Below are 17773 nucleotides of genomic sequence, written 5' to 3'. Positions count from 1 at the left end.
CGCAGTGTTGCTTGCATGGCACTTGCGTGGGCAGCGTTTATCGACTTGGTTCCGTCCTTCTTTCCTTCCTCGACCTCTCGCCCCTGACGCTCCACTTTCTGAAGAGTTGGTGAGAGCTGCGGAATAGGGACGAGGATAGGGGGGAAAGAGTAGGACAATCTCCCAGCACTCAGAGAGACGGATGGGGAGGGAAATAACCGAATAGTCGAGTGCACGAGGATATGCGGAGAGTGGAGAAGCGAGTGCACTTCGCCATATCGTATCAGTCAGGCCTTGCTCTCCCCTCCCCCTCCTCTGGGTGTTCCCTGTCTCCTAGTACCCCCTGCTCTCCTCCTTTCGCCTCGCATGTTTATACATGAGCTTCTGTGGGGGGAGGGGAGGGGGGCCTACCTCTCTGCCCCTTTTACTTCTCCCCTCCTCCGCTTTGTCTTGTCTCCCTTTCAGTCTTCGTGAGCCTCTCCATGCCTCGTTCTCTGTTAGTCTCTCAGCCGTGTTTTGGTATTTCTCCTCCTCTTCCTCTGGTTGATCCCATCAGACAACGCCACCAATCGGTTTCTCTCTCGCCCACTCGACCCACCACCGCCATGATCATCACCACATCGGCACCCTTTTCAGCTGTAGCTCTGGCGTGTATATATATATATATATATGTGCGTGTGTGTGTGTGTGTGTGCGAGCGTCTGCAGGGGCCGGAAGATTCATGTGCTCCGCGCAAATCTTCTCTCGCCGCTGTCTCGCGTGCTGCTAAGACAGGTAGACACAGACACTCCATGCACACAGGCAAGCACTTGCCCCCTGTGTTGTAGCGCAATCAGACAGAGCCAACAACTGAAACACGGCGAGGACGTACAGCAGCGGCGCGCCCTTGTCACAGAGTCTCTGCGTGGCTGTGCGCAGGGAGGAAACGGCGCAAGTAGCGTTCATCATCTGTGGATCATTTACCCCCCCCCTCCCCTCTCTCTTTTGGTTCATTCACCTTCGGCGTTTTGTATGCTTCCCCCCCTCTCCTCGCGCTTCCCTCCGCCCCTTTTTTCCCCATGTAGGCCATCTCTCCTTTTCGATCTGCAACAACGCTTCTCCAGCTTCGGTTGCCGATGGACGGTTCGCGGGTTTGGAAAACGAAGAAGACACACACACACACACACCGATGCAAGCACGTCCATGTCGTGCAGATTTCTCTCTCTTGTGGGATGAGCCATGCCACTGCCGAAAAGCATCAGACAATCCCCCGCTGCATTTTCCTCTCTCTCTCTATGGCGCCCTCTTCCACTTCTCCCTGCGCACATACGCGCGAACACATGTCTGGCGCTGGCAATGCTTTGCAAAGTGCACGAGAGGCGGGTAAGTCGGAGAGATCGACGCCGTCCCTGTACCCCCTTTTTCCCGTGAGTTTGCTGCTGGTTGTCCGACACGTTAGTCTCACGACTGGACGTTGCGCGGAGCGAGGGAGGTGTGGTGTATTGAGTGGGCGCACGCGCGCACACCTTTGCTACCCCGCATACACACATGCATGTGCATATGAGGCCATCTGCATCTCATAGACATTGCTTCATCCTTGTTGTCTCCCCCTCCCCCTCATTCACGCCATTATGTCAGTGCTGCGGTCTCATCCTGCCCCTTGTTTGCCTTTTCCTTACCTTTGAACCCCAGGCCTTCTGGTAATACGCGAGTCTGCTCGTGTGTAGAGGGGGGGTGCACACACACACACACACACACACCTGTGCATGCATCTTTGTGAGCTCGAAGGCCACTTGAAGACCATTCAGCGCACGCACACATCAACATCGTGAGCCGCTGCCCATACAACCCTGTAAGCGCGCACCGTTGTTCACTCCTCCCTCCCTTTTCCCCCTTCCGAAAACGCCTCAACGTGAGCACTCTCGTACGCAGTCACGTACACACGTACGTGCACACTTCGTAGAGGCATGGCTGACGATTTGGCGCTGTTGCAGCAACAGCTCGGCGTCTTCCAAGATGAGGAAGAGATGCGCATAGACGTGGCGGCGCGCGTAGTCGCTCAGTCCTCGCGAGCAGCATTCGAAGACGAGGAGCGGCTCAAGAAGAGCTGGAACGAGCTAGAAAAGGCGGAGCATGTTGTGAACGAGCTACAACTCGAGTTGAACGAGGCGCAGTTGGCGGCTGCGCAAGAATCGTCCGGGTTGCTGGGTGATGCGCAGCAGAGCAAGTCAGTCGACCCGACGACGTCGTCAATACGGCGGGTGTCTGACATTCGCTTCCAACTCCATTCAGCGGAGCGCGCGCTCCAGCGCGCCGACGCAGCACTTCGGCAGACTCAAAAAGAGGTCGACCGGCGTCAGGCTGCGCGACTTGCCGAAGCGAAACAGCTCGAGCGAGAGGAAGCAGAGGCAGAGCGTGCGTCAGTCGTGACCCGACCTGCAGCGCATCCGAAGGCAGCCGACGCCGCAGCAGCTGTGCGTGTAAAGCGCGCCACAGGTCGACCGGTTCCTCTCGCGTCATCGGCCTCCACTGCGCTCCCGTGCACAAATACAAGTGTAAATGGCGGCACGCTGGCGGGAGGCAGCCTGGCGGTGCCATCGCCGATCGTCACAACGACGCGCGTGTTGTATCGAGTGCCGAATCACCTGAAGGGTATCACGCATAGCGACTATAGCGGTGGCGCAGTGCTTCCCTCGCTGGGCCGGGTGCAAGTAACGCGTGCGGACATCCGTTCGAAGCAGCGCCGCTACCAGGACGACTCGGAAATGGTGCACTACGTTGAACGCATCACCAAACGACAGCGACTGGAGGCGGTGGCAAATCATCAGCGTCGGCTGGCAGCTGTGAGCAACCGCGTTGACACGCCTTCGCAGACACTGTCGGTCTCCATCGCAGAGCCAGCCGAGGCGCAAGTGAAGACGGAAGGTGAGCGAGACAGTCAGGTGCATCAAGTGAAGCAAGAGCCTGGCGTCGGCGACGCTGCCGGGGGAGCCACGTCAGCAGCCGCAGGCGCACCCAAAACTCTCGTCGCCACGAAAGAGGCTGAGGTCGGCGAGTATGGTTGTCGCCTCCCGGAGGCACGAGTGAAGGTGGAGACAGACTCACAGAAAGTTGTGAACGAAGTAATCGATGTGGACGCACTCATGGAAGACGACGACGACGCGGCGGTGGCGGCGGTGGTGACCCGGGTCTCCACCCAGCTCACTGATGGCTACACTCACTGTAGCAGGACAGCCACATCGTTCATGTCACAGAACTCGCAGCAGCAGCAGCAGCGGCAGCGGGGGCGCACCGGCTCTGTATCCTCGACGGCCATCTCAGAGAGCGAGGAATTCGTATTGGAGATGGAGGAGGTGACGCTGCTGCCCCAGGCGCGCATGGATGCCGCCATCTACAATCGCCTACTAGACTACCAACAAGAGGGGCTTCTATGGCTTCTCGCCCTGCACTCCCGCCGCTCCGGTGGTATTCTCGGTGATGAGATGGGCCTCGGCAAGACGATCCAGGTGGCGGCGATGATCAATGCTCTGCACCACTCGTGTATGCTGCATGGGCCGGTGCTGATTGTGGCACCGATGACGGTGCTTCGTCAGTGGCTGGCGGAGCTGCACCGCTGGGCCCCCTACGTACGCTCTTGCGTCATGCACGAGAGCAGCGGCAGCGACGTTACGCGCGAGTGGCTGCTGCAGTCAGTTCAAGGGACACCAGCCGTGATCATCACCACGTACGCAGCGATGCGCATACACCTCGAGCTGCTGCTACGCACGGGCTTCCAGTACGTCATCCTTGACGAGGGACACAAAGTTAGCAACCCGGAGGCTGGAGCGACACTCGCAGCGAAGTCCTTTACGACTCCGCACCGCTTGATTTTAAGCGGCAGTCCCATCCAGAACTCGCTGAAGGAGTTGTGGTGTTTGTTTGACTTTGTGCGACCCGGCCTGCTCGGCACGATGAGTCGTTTTATTGACGAGTTCGAGACGCCCATCGCGCAAAGCCGCAACGCGTGCGCGAGTCCGCTGTCTCAGGCAACCGCCGTTGAGTGTGCCAAGGCGCTGCAGGCGCACATCGCCCCGTACCTGCTTCGCCGGCTAAAGCGTCAGGTGAACACGTCTCTGCCGCCCAAGTATGAGCGTGTTCTGCGCGTGCCGCTCACGGACGAGCAGCTCGACCACTACCTGCAGGTGCTGTGCTCACCAGTGGTGCAACGGCTTTTTGCGCAGATGGGGATGTGCGGCTCGCCCAACGGTGGCCTCGACCGGGACGGACGTGATTGCACCGGCTCCCTGCATGTGGCAGGGCCTCGGGTGAACATGGCGTCTCGTCGCTACAACAGCAGCCTGCGGCTGGCGTCGTTCCGCCTCATGAACCAACTGCGGCAAATCTGTAACCACGCTGACATCTACGCAATGCAGCAAGGGGCAGATGAGGAAGACCGCATGATGCTTGGTCGTCATGGTGCGGCGACGAAGTCATCTGCTTCGGCAACACGATCTGGCCAGCATCGCTCCTTCCGCAGCAACAACCTGGTCAACCTCCTCGGCAGCGGGAAGCTAAACGCCCTACTCATGATGCTGAAGGAGTGGCAGTTGTTTGGTCACCGCGTCCTCATCTTCTCGCAGACTCGCATGATGCTCGACATTATCGAGAACATGTGCGAGCAGCACGCCTACCGCTACATCCGAATGGATGGTGAGACAAACGGCCACCATCGCCAGGAACTGATGGACCGCTTCAACGAAGATGACTCCATCTTTGTCGCCTTGCTAACGACGCGCGTTGGGGGCATTGGCGTCAATCTCATCGGCGCTGATCGCGTCGTTATCTTCGACCCGGACTGGAACCCGATCACAGATGTGCAGGCGCGTGAGAGGGCCTGGCGTATTGGCCAGAAGAGAGAGGTGTGCGTTTACCGCCTTATCACGAGTGGCAGCGTGGAGGAGGCGATCCTGCGGCGGCAACTCGCGAAGATGTACGTGACAGACAAGGTGTTGAAGGATCCGGAGCTGCAGCGCTTCTTTCACAGGCAAGACAACTTCATGGAAAGCCTCCTGCTCGGTTCCGAGTACGAGAGCCGTGTGCCGGTGGACAAGCGGTACTTACTGACAGCGCATCACTTGCATAGCGCCTCGGCTGGCGGCCGCGGCGGCGCGCGTAGTCGTGACGGGCACGCGGCACCGTGGGAGTACGGCAATGCGGTTCCTGGCGTCGACAGTGACGGGAGTGAGGATGGGATCGACATCGCGGAGAGTGGCAGTGGCAACGACGCGGGAAGCACGGAGAAGCAGCTCAAGAAAGAGCGCACGTTCGGCATACTGGTTCCTATTAAGGATGGAGGCGGTAGTGACGAGGTCGGCACTGGACGCGACGATACGAGGAAGACAGACGGCGACGACGACGATCTAGTCGGCATCCTCGGCGTAGGCAACGAAAATAAGAAGACTAACAAGAAGGTGTGTTGCGAAACACAGATGCTGCAGGACCTGATAGATCGTCAGGACGTCTCCGTGGCCGGCCATGACCGCGTTGCGTACCGCCTGGCGCGCAAGAAGGCGGAGGACATGATGCGACGTGTGTCGTCGTCAGGGGCGCTCACGACGGAAGCGATGCAAGAGCAGCAGCGGCAGTACAGCTTGCTGCACGCGATTGGGGAAAAGAAGGCGAAGGAGGCGACAGACCGAGAGGAGAAGGGACGTTACTATCGTGAAGAGATGGCAGCGGCGCGGAAGCGTCGGCATGAATAGTCAGATGTTCTCTCTTCCCCCTCCCCCCTCCTCTCTCCCTGTTGCTCGTCTGTATAGGGCTTCTCTCGCTCGACCCCTCCTAGCTCGCAGTGACAGGTCACCTCGCGCTCCCTTGTTGATTGTACTTGTTCTGATTCCACCTCCTTGTTGTTCTGCGCTGCTGGGCGGAGAGGAGGGTCATTCTACTGGCTGCTGATTTGTGGTTGCTTTGCTTGCTTTAGATCCCCCCCTGTACGGACCCTTCTGTCTTTAGGGATCATCGCCTGGAGGGGAAGCGCTCAGGTTTGAGGCGTCGAGGGTTTCCATGGCGATGAGTGCGTCGTTGTGGGCGAAAGCAGCGCTCAGGGTGAACCTTCATGCTTACCCCCTCCCCCTCTCTTGTGACACCCTTACACGTCTCATGCTGCTCCTGCTGCTGATTTGTGGGTATGTGTGTCGATCATGCGCACGCGTGTTTGGGTGTGTGTGTGTGTGTGTTTACTCCTCAGCATCAACACGAGCATACACCTCTACACCAACGTGCGCGCACGCCATAAAGTGGCGCACCCCGAAGAGAACGGCTAGCTGGAAACGTAGGAAATGCCGAGCACCGCGTGAGCGCCGGGTGGCGGCGATGGAAGGTACTTTGTCTCGCGCAGTGAGAAACCCCGCCTCCCCCCCCCCCCCACGCGCACGTTCTACAGGCTCTCCGTGCTGCTTGGACAGAAAAGGGGGGAACACAGCGCGATGTGCAGACAAGTACTCGCCTTCGTCCATCACATCCGCTACCTCCCTCTCCCTCTCCTCTTGGCGGTGGCGCCTTGATGATGATCGTTGATGTTTTGTGGCTATTTCTTTGCCGAGGAGTAATGTATGCGTGCGCATGTGTGCTTGCTTGTCACGGTCGCCATCCTTGTGATAGCCCAGATGTATGTTGCCTCCTCTCCCATACGCACCCCTCCCTCCTGCAATCTCTCCTTTTCCAACGTACTTTAGGGTTCTTGGTTACACTTGGGAGGCAAACCAGCATTGCCCACAGTCAGCACAGTTTTGTCTTCCCGACGCAGCTAAGCCCACGCACACACCTAGAGGAAAACACGAGTAGAGAGAGGCCCCCTGCTCTATGATACAGTCGAGTTTGTGGTGGTTGTGGTTTCCTCTTCCCTCCCCACCACCACCCCCTTCAGCAGCTTCTCCATCCCGTTGAGAATTACCTCAACGTCCGGATACACTTCATACCACACAAGTACCTTCACACACACACACACACACACATCTATAAATATATATACATATACAAGCGCTTGTTCTTCCCTCCTCTCCACCCCTTCCCCTTTCTCCTCCTCTCAACACGCACACACACTTCTTAGCGCCATTACTGCGCACCAAGAGATAGAAGCGGCGTTGCGTGGGCGCGTGGGGGGCGTAGGTAGAACACATCCGCCCGAGGACGAGGAGAAGGGAAAAGGCACGACTGCAGGGTGGTGTTATCGCGTTTGTGCGTACGTGTGTTGCGCTTTTCTCAACTGGTGTGGTGCACCTGCGGATTGTGCTGGAGGCCAGTTAGACGCAAAGATAGCGCCGCCCTGCCTCTCGATCGCCGTTCTTCTCTCGCTGTCTCTTTGCTGGTGCTTCTGGGCAGAAGATGTCGTATCAGCAGCTGCAGGGAGCTGCAGGGGGCGCCAGTGGGGGCGGCGGGGCAGGCGGTCGACAGCCCTCAGCTCCGCAGCGGCACGCACCGCAGACGGTCTTGTCTACATCCTCTCCATCACCGCCACCACTCCGATCGGATGGTAGAACCACCGCCACCGCTGGGTCCGCTTCATTAGTGACGTCGACATCGCACATAAGAACCTCATCCAGGTACGTGGACGTAGTGGCCAGCGGCGCCGACTTCCGGCATCCAGGCAGCACGAGCGGTGGTGCCACCTACGGCCAGCCCGGCTTGGGACATTTGCCTATTCGACACCACCACCAAACTCAGCAGTCACGGCAACCGCAACTTCAGCTTCCATCGTCGTCGTTCTTGGCGCGGAGCCCTGGCATGAGCGGCCCTTCCACCACTGCCTCTTCCTCACTGGGTAGAGCACAGTACGCTTCGCCACCGCCACCGCCTACCATGGCGGCCAGCTTCTCCATCGATCCCCCTACAGGCGCAGCCGTGTCAACCGCGGCTATATCAGTTGACAGCAGCTACGCCTACCGGCGCGTCGCTAATGTAGTCGGTGGGTCGAGCGGTTGCCAGCGGCATAGCGATAGGGGTCGAAATGGTGGGGGCAATGGTGGCAGTCGTCGTACCGGTTCCCCAGGCCCCCGGCACCACACGTTACAAGCACAGAAGCCACAGCAGCGACCGCTTGGCGGGGCCTCGACAACTCTCTCATCAGAGGATCCTGCCGTTTCTTCAGCGCCTGAGACCGCGGCTGGTCTCATCACAAGTCCACCGCCAACCCTGCAGGGCGGCTGCAGTGAATTGTCGTCTCCTTCATGGCCCTTGCCACCATCTCTGCCGCCGTCTTCAGCAGCAACAGCGGGCTCCGCCCTACTGGCGAGCAGCAATGTGCCTCTCGTTTCCAGCCACGCTGGCCAATCATCCCGCAGAGGTGGAAGTGGTAGCACTTACTCGCCGCGCTCTAGCGCAGCAACAGGCAGCGGTACTTCCAGTATGCCACCACCGCCGTCGGCATCCGGCGCCGCAGCCTCAGCGCCAGCAGGATCAGCGTCACCTTCGCAGAAACCGCAAGGCTCCACGAGCGGCGCCGTTGCGCTCGCCTCTGCCACCAGTGCACCACTTCTGCGGCCCAACGGCGAGGAGCGGCCGACAGTGGCGCTCTCCCAGAACATCATGTCCGTCTACGAAGCCATCAACACCCTCTTCTACCGGGAGCGCCAGCTGCTGCTGACGGCCCCCGCCAAGTACGCGGCGCGCAAGTACGAGGATGTCTCGGGGCACTACCTGCCGTACCCGGGCGAGGAAATTGCGGAACGGTACGTGGTGAAGGCGGTCATCGGCAAGGGCAGCTTCGGCACCGTGCTCCACTGCATCGACCAAAAGTACAACGAGGCTGTCGCCCTCAAAGTCATCCGCAGCGGTCCCTACTTTGAGAGTCAGGGCTGGTTTGAGGCGCAGGTGGTGGCGCACCTAAACAACGACCCGGCGCTGCAGAACCTCGTCGTGCAGCTGCGTAAGGTGTTCTTGTGGAAAGGTCATATGGTGCTGGTCTTTGAGCCGCTCAGCTTTAGTCTCTACCGTCTCATCACGTTGACCAAGTACAACGGCGTCAGCCTCGACCTCACACGCAAGTTTGCCTACCAGATGATCAAGGTGCTGCTGGTGCTAGAACAGCACCAGCCACCCATCATACACTGCGATCTGAAGCCGGAGAATGTGCTACTGCGCGACCCGAGCCGCAGCGAGGTGCGCGTGATCGACTTTGGCTCCGCGTGCTACCAGCAGCAGCCAAAGTGGAACCCTCCACCGGCGCAAGTGGTGCTCCCCTCGACGTCGCCGAGCAGCTGCTCAGGGCCGCCGTGGGATTCGATTGAAGGCGCCAGTTGCGGGGTCAAGCCCGCCCCAGCCACCGGCGACGGTGGCGGTGGCGCGCCGCAGTCACCGACCACTGCATCTGTCAACGCGGCGCTGACAAGCGGCGTCGCGGCACCAATAGCTGAGGAGCCAGGAACGGCGGAGAAGACCGGTGATTCGGCGCCCACGGCTGCTGCTGCTGCTGCTGCCGTTACTGGCGGTGGTGAGGGTGTGGACATCATCATGCCCAAGTACATCCAGTCACGCTACTACCGAAGCCCGGAGGTCATCCTGGAGCTTGGTTACACGACAGCGATTGACCGCTGGTCCCTAGGCTGCTTCCTTGTGGAGATGCACACGGGAGTGCCCCTCTTCCCCGGCAAAAATGAGGGGGACATGGTGGCGTACTTCACTTCCGTCCTCGGCCCGCTTCCGGACTACATGATCGCAGCAAGCCCTAAGCGGACGCAGCTATATTATACGTGTCCTTTAGATCCCGCCACCGCCAACAGCAGCGCTGGCGAGGCGACTCACAGCGCCGGCGCTGATCCAGTAGGGGATGCCCCACCGGGACTCACTCCAATGTCCAGCGCACCGGGTCACGCCACAGGCTCCCCTTTCTTTCTGCGAGCCCCGCAAGTTGAGGGCGAGGGCGCAACGGCCGCTGCTGCTGTGACTGGCAATGACAGTAATAGTCCGCCACTCTCTCTTGAAGAAATTCTTGGTGTGCACAAGGGCGGCCCACGCGGCTGTCGCGCAGGCCAGCCGGGACACGACGAGGCCGCCTACGAAGTATTTTGCGACTTCATCCACAAACTGCTCCAGTACGACCCACGGAAGCGCGTGAGTTGCCAGCAGGCGATCCAGCACCCTTTTCTAGAACCAATCCGGGCACTAAAATCTCGTTCCGTGGCGACACAGTCGGCAGTCACGGATACCGTGTGCGGTAACGCGGAAGCGGCTAGTGCGCCACCTCCCCTATTGACAGCGCCTCAGCAATAGAGCGCGGCAAAGCAACACGTGCGCGCGTAGCTTATCGCTCAGGAGACTGACGCCCTTCTCCGCCACTGGCGCCAACCTCTGTTGCTGGTCCTCTCTCTCTCTCTTCTTCCCCTCTATTTTGTCCTATTACCTTGCTCATATGATACTTAGGCGCTTTTGCTTGTTTCCCCTTTTTCTCTCCCCTCCGCGTTTCCTCTTCCGGAGCTGAAGTCGTAGGTGCAATGTACACCCACACACCCACATACCCACCCACACACACACACATTGCCATAGACGTAGAGGCACCGCAGCAGAGAGATGTGACGCACATGCCGCCTATCCACTCGGTGGGATGGATCTCTCATCACTCCTCTGCGTGCCCCCCACCCCTGCCTGCTCGCGTGCGTGCGGATGTACGTGCTCATGTGTACCTTGGCGTTGGTGCAACGGCTCATGTACTACTACGACAACTATAATGGTGTATTGCCCTGGTTTGCTTGTTTGTTTGTTTGCAAGTCTTTTGGCTTTTTTTTGCTACCGAAAGGGTTTGTGCTTTCCCGTCACCGCGGCCGCCCTCACCTCCGCTCGCCTCTTCTCTCGGCCTGTTTGTGTGTACGCATGCGTGTGAATAATATTGTCACCATCTCTCACTCACTCTCTCTCACTCTCTCTCTCTGTGGTCTCTCTCTCTCTCCATGGGCGATTGTGCTGAGCGCGGGAATGAGACCGAAGAACGTGAGCGGCAGCCCAATCCCAAGCGTGAGAGGGCAGTGTACCGCAACGCCCCCACCGCAAACGAAAAGGAGGCCAAGAAAATGCCCACCACGCAAATTTATGTGCCTCACACCAGGGGCGTCCTCCAGCACATCCGTCCTCTCTCTCTCCCTCCCTCCCTCCCCCCTCCCTCTCTCTGCGAGCGCTGTCCGTGGATTACTCTCAGCCTGCTGCTCTGAGGGAGAGGAAGAGCAGGCGTATACCGCCTAAGCGGCCGCGTTACTCAGTGATGTTGCCGCTTCGCCTCTGCTTGTTTGCATTTCAGTCTATTTCTGAGTTGAAGGATTACTGGTTCTCCCACCCATTCAACCCTCTCCTGGCACATCACGAGCGCATAGTCACACAACAGAGGCAGGCAGATGTCCCTCCTGTCTCGTGTGCAAAGAGGCGTGTATTCGTGCAGCCCCCTCTCCCTCTTTCCATTGGTGCCCCTCTCTCCCCACTCTCCCTACTGTGGTGCGTCTTCCTTTTTTTACGCCTACAATTTGCGCAAACACAAACCACCGCCACCACTGCTCTACCACACCGACTCGACTTGCCAACTTCACTTGTCCATTAAGAGCGTGCGATCACAAACGACCAGCATTAACAGTAGCAGCTAATGGATAGCGTGGGTAGTCACATGTCCCATAGCACACGCCCCCTCAGCGGCAGCGGGGTCGATCGACGACGGAATAGCAGCTCTGGAAGCACCAGCACCGCCATCGGCGCCGCTGGCAGGGATTTCAACTCTCTCGTCGTGTCTTTTTACAGTCGATCGTACCCCTCTGCCGAAGTCTTCGCTGATGACGCTGCGGAGTTTGACCTGGAGGCCATCAACGAGGCTGTCACGGAGCTTGCAAACGAGGTGTCAGCACTGCAAGAGGAAACGCAGGTACTTGGTGCCCATGTGCAGACACTGCAGCAGCGGCGTCCGGGCGGTGGCCCCGGTGTGAATATCCTCAACGCCTCAGCATCCACTGCCATTCAACTCGATGCAACCGACACTGGCGGCTCAGGTGCGCTTTCGTCGGCCGTTGATGCCACTGTTGCCTTCCTTGGCGGCGACTACAACATTTCCTCGGAGACTCAAGGCACATCTGGCGGCGGCGCTGCCGAGACTGTCGGCGGCGCGAGCGGGACCGGCCGACGCGGCCTCAGCTACCGTCGCCGCTCGCTCGCTGACGTAGAAGTCTTCATGCGAGTAGACGACAAGGCCACGCTGCTGCTGCAGGAGATGGCTCGGCTGCGTGCACAGGAAGAAAAGATGGCCAAGGAGGCGGAGGGCGTCCAGGAGGTACTCGTTGCCACCGTCGAGGAAGCAAGTCGACGTCAGCAGGAGCTCCGTCTGGAGGTGCTGCAGTTTGAGCGAGAAGTGAGACGGAGTGGGGGCGCAGAGGACGACATGGCTGAAGCCGCTGGCATCACTGCCACCGCGCATCGACGCAGCCCCGTTCGGGAGGCGAAGGGGTTGCCCGTCTCATCAGCGGCTGCCGCGACAACCGCAGACGAGCTGCTGCGCTACCTAGAGCGCCGGCACAGCACTCAAGTGAGCTGCCTCGACAAACTGGAGATGCAGTGCCAGGCGGCGGAGCAAGATATTGCGCGAGCACGGCAGCTGGTGCGGCAGCGTCGCATCGCTGGTGAAGCGTTCCAAGCTGTAGACATGGAGCAACTGCGCATCGAGCACAAGCAGTTTAGCGAGCGCATGGAGGCCAAGAACAATGAACTGGCGGAGCTAAAGGGCACGTCGACGCGCACCGTCCAGCAGCTGAACCATCTAATGGGCCAACTCAACGAACTGGCGGGCGAGCAGACGCGGCTGAAGCGCGAGGCGAAGAGCCGCTTAGAATACTTGTCGCGCTGTGGGAAGGAAATTGTGACGGCGACCGCAGAGGCCGCGCAGGCGGAGTCGAAGCATCTGATGCTCAAGGCACAGCAGGAGGCCGTCAAGGTACCCAAAATCGAGGAGTACATGGCGCAGAAGGCGGAGGAGGTGGAGCTCGAGAAGGCGGTGAAGAACTTGGAGCGCAAGGTCCAGATCGCCGAAGGACAGGCAGCAGTGGTGCGACAACAGTCGCGTCGGCTACAGACGCAACGGGCTGCTGCCCTTAAATACGCCAATGAGAAGCGCCAGAGTCGCACTGCCGCGGCGTTGGGGGCCACAGCCGCAGCCGCAGAGGCAGCGTCATCACAGCCTGCAGTAGGGGATGCGCGTAACCTAGTAATGCAGCGCCGACGACAGCAGGAACAGCAACAGCAGCGGCAATCGCGGCAACAGGAGAGCACCAGCAAGTGCGACCAAAGTGCTACAACGGTACCGGGCCAGCCGACGGCAGCAGCGGCGACTGCGTCATTCATGTAAAGCAGATAAGGTTGGAAGAGAGAAGAGAAAAGTGCCCAGACGCACAGCGAGCGGGAGAGGAGAGCGGCTCTGCTATTTCGATGCGAAGCTGCGCCGTCCTCACCACCCCTGTGCACATCTTCTGCGTATGTGTGGAATCGCGCGGGTGCTTGAGGTGGTCGCAGGAGGGAGATGGGGGGGGGGCGAAATGGAGAGGCGAAAGGAAGAGAGAGAACGTGTAGTACCTCTACGTTGGCGGTGCAGTGTTCGTCCTCCTCCTCCCCTCCCTATTCCCCTCGGGCGCCGGAGTCTCGTTTGCTCCACACACACACACACACATACGTGCTGGGAACGATGTATACAACTACTACTACCCCCCTACGATAGGGGGGCCAAGTCCCACAGGGACTACACGCTGTAGGACGGCGGTATGTGTCCCGCTCTTTTGCCTTTTTGTCCTTCGTGGTTGTACCGTCAAGTCAGCTCTCGATGTTTGCTTCCCAGTGCGCACACACAACTCGCTGATGCACCAACGACAGCGGCGGTGGTACCGGCGAGGTGCACGCGCGCGTGTTCCCTCCCCTTCTCATCGAAACGTACACGCAGAAGGTGTTGTGGAACGGTGCAAGAAACCCCTCACCACCACCACCCAGCTTGCACTCCTCCGGCGCAGTATGAGCGTAGTGCGGAATGGTAGGTTTCAACTACGCTCGCCTCTCCCCCCTCGCCCTCATCGATTCAGCTAGCATCATGCGAGCCTGCGAAAGTAGAAGAAGTGTGGAGGGGGATAAAAGACATCGCACGCACGCCTTGGGTACCAGTGTGTGCCTGCTCGTTCGCCTGTTTGAGTGTCGTTGAGGGGCATGGAAGGGTCGTCGCTGAACACTATACGAGATCCCCTCTAACTGCCTCTCTGTTTTCTCTGGTCATCCTATACCATTTTCTAGTTTGCTCTGCCGCCACACGCCATGGGCAAGCAGACACGCTGGCACCTCTGTAAAACGAAGTCGTCGAGTCGCGCGTTCGCATAAACCCGCAGACAACTACACGAGCAGACCATCCACACTAGCACACATACACCCGTCGGTGTTAGACAGTAGAAAGTATTGCGGAGGGCGGAGCAGATGGGGAGGCAAGAGCGTCGCTTGGGACATCTTTTCCTCCTCTCCCTCCCTTCAACCCTCGCTCTGCGGGGACTGCTGTTGTCATCCCGATGAGGGATATAAGCGACTCGATCATCGCAGCAGTTTCCGCATCCACCATCCCAGCAACCACATGGCCGCCACTCTTCACACGCGACCCTCACCCGGAGCCCGCTGTTGGCAGCGACGCCGCCGCCGAAACAAAAAGACTCCTCGCCGAAGCCTACGATGAGCATCACGGAGGAAGAAGCAGCGGAGATGCCTTTTACCCGCGGTGGACATTTGGGGCTGAGTACCACGCACAACGGTGGCGGCGGCGCAATCCCTTTCGAGGGTCTCACCACCATGGTGCCCGCCGACAGCGCACGTGGGCACGTAGAGCGCCACTCCCCCCCCCCCTCCTCCTCCTATCTGGCAGCTCAGCGCTGCCGCAGAAAGCGCCGTCGCCGGAGCACACGCTCTCCCTATTGGTTGGCTGGAAGCCAAAGCAGAACGCGCGGGCTCAAGTGAGGACGAGTGAATAGACCCTGTCGCGGGATTGTCACCACACCATACTGGACACGCTGAACCCACCTGCGTACTTCGGAGTTCGTGCACACACGCACCCACCCCCCATGGCTACCCCCTCTCCCGCCTCCGGGAAGAGCCACGGCTGTGGACGGCCTGCAATGTGGCGTGGTGGGTATGTGGCTATCTCAGCTGCCGCTCCCTTGGCGACTTCCTTTTCTCTCGAATTCTTCTCTCTTTGGCGTTCTGTGAGAATGTGTGCTTTCCATGCGCATACGCACGCATCCACGCATTTGCTCTTGTTGTCGTCGTCGCCTCTCAAGTTTTTTTATGGTAGGGCCTGCCTCAGCACTGGTGATCGTCTCGGGTGTCCCTCTCCCTAAAGGAAGGAAAGGGAGAGGCGGTGTGGCTGCGACTTCTCTCGGTTTTATCTTCTGCTGCCACTACTCACATTTTTCTCTTTTTGGGGGGGCACACTCCCCCTGTTGAGTGCCTGTCCCATACTCCCCCCTCTTCTCCCAGTGCCCCGTGGGCTCTCTCCCTCCCTGCTTGGTGGCGTGCCACAATGTCATAAGTGCCGTCGACCCATAACTACTTAGCTCCCTCCTTTCCCCCTCCTTACCTTTCCCTCTGAGCTCATGAAAATATTTCGGAGTGCGTCCCAACCACCGTACTCACCCCCTTTCTCTATCAGCCTGACCCCTCTACTCTCTTGTTGCTCCTTATGTATAATTGCACCAGTAGGCCACTGCCTATGCACATCCCTGGTGTCTGCGTGTTCGAGGGTGTCTCGGTACGGAGGGCAAGCAGCGTGCGGTGGCGCCATCGGGGTCATGTCAAAGCACACAGGTGAACAAATACACGCTGAACTCATTCGCCCGCATTTCCCTTTCCACCCGCCCGCCCGCCCCTCATGTATTTGCTTTCGTTCTCTGTTGCCCCATCACTCCTTGCTCTTGCTCTCCCTCAGGTGTGTGTGCGTATGTATGGGTGAGTGTGTATGGGTGCCCGTCTGGCTCTCGTGGGTCTGCATGCATGTCGAAGTGGAGTGCTGGTGTGTATTTGGACACGCACACTCTATAAATTTCCACCTTTACACGCCGCTCGATGGGTGGCAAAGGCGCCGCGAAAAAATAAAGCAAAGAGGCAGACTTGGTGGTCAAACGTTTCACTGCACACACACACACACACACACCTGCCCCCGCCGAACTTTCTCCTCTCCTGTCTCTGTGCAGTGTAACATGGGCTCATGTCTTCAGCACAACAGAGGAGGGAGACTGAGCCAGCGGGGGGGGTGCGCCTCTGAAGTGTGTACGCACGCCAAGCAGAGCAGGAACACGCCTGCAACTTTCTCTCGTTTGCATCAGGGAGGACTCCCTGTCCTCTACCTTGCCCTCCCCCTCCTTCGCCTCCTTTTGTCTACCTTAACTGCGCTTGCGTGCGTGTGTGTGTGTGTGAAGAGCTTCCAAGCGCTTAAGAAACGCAAGCATAAAGGCCTCTTGTTTTCCCTCTCTAATTACTGTTGTGTGACAGCCCCCCACCCCCCCACCACCACCCCCTTCACACACACACACCCTCTCCCTCCTGCCCTCTGCCCTCCCCCTCCGGCTCCCCCACTGGAGACCTTGACGTTGTTCATTGAAAAGTGAACTCAATAACAGCCACACAAGCATAGCCGGGCAATTCTCTCTTTGTCTGCTACTCTCAGCCTTGCCACTCATGGACCTTGACGCCTTCCTCAACAAGAACAACAAGAAGAACTCTAAGAAGGTGGCCAAGAAAAAGTCAGCAGATGACGCGGCTCTTGGCGGCTTTGGACTCGAGACGGTGCCGCGGGTGAGCATCGCCGCGGCGAAGCCCATTACAGTCGCGAACACTGGTGGCAGCGAAGCCTCAGCGCCTGCTAGCAGCACATCGCCTCTTCCAGCCCCTGAGAAGACTGCCGTTGCGCCAGTGATTGCTGTGAGCCTCAACTTCGCCAGCACTACGCGCAGCGTCAAGACGTGGGATGCAGCGAAGGTGATGCACGACTCGAAGCGTCAGGAAGAAGTGCAGAGAGCGTCGGAGCAGAAGGCCAAGGAGGAAGCCGAGGCAACGGGAAAGAAGAACGCGGCTGAGGGCGACGACAGTGAAGAACAGTCGCCCGAGAGCTCACCGAAGGAAGCCAAGGTGGTGAAGTTTGTGGCACGCGGTCACCGCAATGCAACCGGCACGATCGGTGGCGGAGAGGGCGGCACCACTGCGGGCGGCCGTGTTGCGCTGCGCACGCAGGGACTGAGCCTGGAGAATCTACCGACCCTCGAGGAGACCTTTGGCAACGCACGCAAGCAGTCGCAGTCGCCGTCTCAGCAGCAGCAGCAGCCGGTCACTTCGTTGCCTTCTAAGGAACAGAGCGGCGAGTCCGCTCCGGCGGCGGCTCCACAGGAGGCCTTCAGCTCGTCTCCGACTTCCACCACGGCGTCGGCGGCCGGCAACAAGTACGTCCCGCCAACCAAGAGCAGCACCACGATGGAGTCCTCGCCGACTCTGTCGTCATCGCCGACAGCCGCGCACAGCAGCACCGGCGCGTACAGACCGCCGGCGTCTGGCAGCGTCTCTGCTGGCGTTTACCGTCCTCCTTCCAGCAGCAGCGGCGCGTACAAGCCACCCAGTGCCGGTGTCTACAGGCCACCGAACGCGTCTGCTGGTGAGGCGTACAAGCCACCGGCGCAGAGTACTCCCAGCAGCGGTACTGATCCATACAAGCCCCCCACCGCCAGTGACACGTCTGCCAGCGCGTACCGGCCGCCGACCTCGACCGGTGAGGCATACAAACCTCCGGTGCCAACCACCGCAGCTCCAT

The 17773-nt window shown here is 59.3% G+C and overlaps 4 protein-coding genes and 1 pseudogene across 4 annotated transcripts; all 5 read left to right on the top strand.

Moving 5' to 3' along the window:
* Positions 1–1925: 1925 nt before the first annotated feature.
* Positions 1926–5699, top strand: LPMP_140820 (SNF2 family helicase-like protein; the record flags this gene model as incomplete). Its single annotated transcript, XM_010699012.1, has 1 exon — positions 1926–5699. One exon carries the CDS (start codon positions 1926–1928, stop codon positions 5697–5699), a length of 3774 nt encoding a protein of 1257 aa, XP_010697314.1.
* Positions 5700–8343: 2644 nt separating this feature from the next.
* Positions 8344–10206, top strand: LPMP_140810 (protein kinase, putative; the record flags this gene model as incomplete). The annotated part of the gene is made up of 1 exon (XM_010699011.1): positions 8344–10206. The coding sequence occupies one exon, from the start codon at positions 8344–8346 to the stop codon at positions 10204–10206; it is 1863 nt and encodes a 620-aa protein (XP_010697313.1).
* A 1375-nt stretch (positions 10207–11581) lies between these two features.
* Positions 11582–13303, top strand: LPMP_140800 (hypothetical protein; the record flags this gene model as incomplete). Its single annotated transcript, XM_010699010.1, has 1 exon — positions 11582–13303. One exon carries the CDS (start codon positions 11582–11584, stop codon positions 13301–13303), a length of 1722 nt encoding a protein of 573 aa, XP_010697312.1.
* Positions 13304–14557: 1254 nt separating this feature from the next.
* LPMP_140790 lies at positions 14558–15314 on the top strand (annotated as a pseudogene).
* Positions 15315–16650: 1336 nt separating this feature from the next.
* LPMP_140780 (hypothetical protein) lies at positions 16651–17773 on the top strand (the record flags this gene model as incomplete). The annotated part of the gene is made up of 1 exon (XM_010699009.1): positions 16651–17773. A coding segment is annotated over one exon (1123 nt), but the record flags the coding sequence as incomplete, so codon positions are not given.

Source organism: Leishmania panamensis, assembly GCF_000755165.1.
Source record: "Leishmania panamensis strain MHOM/PA/94/PSC-1 chromosome 14 sequence".
Taxonomy (NCBI): domain Eukaryota; phylum Euglenozoa; class Kinetoplastea; order Trypanosomatida; family Trypanosomatidae; genus Leishmania; species Leishmania panamensis.
This window is presented reverse-complemented; position numbering and strand designations above follow the sequence as displayed.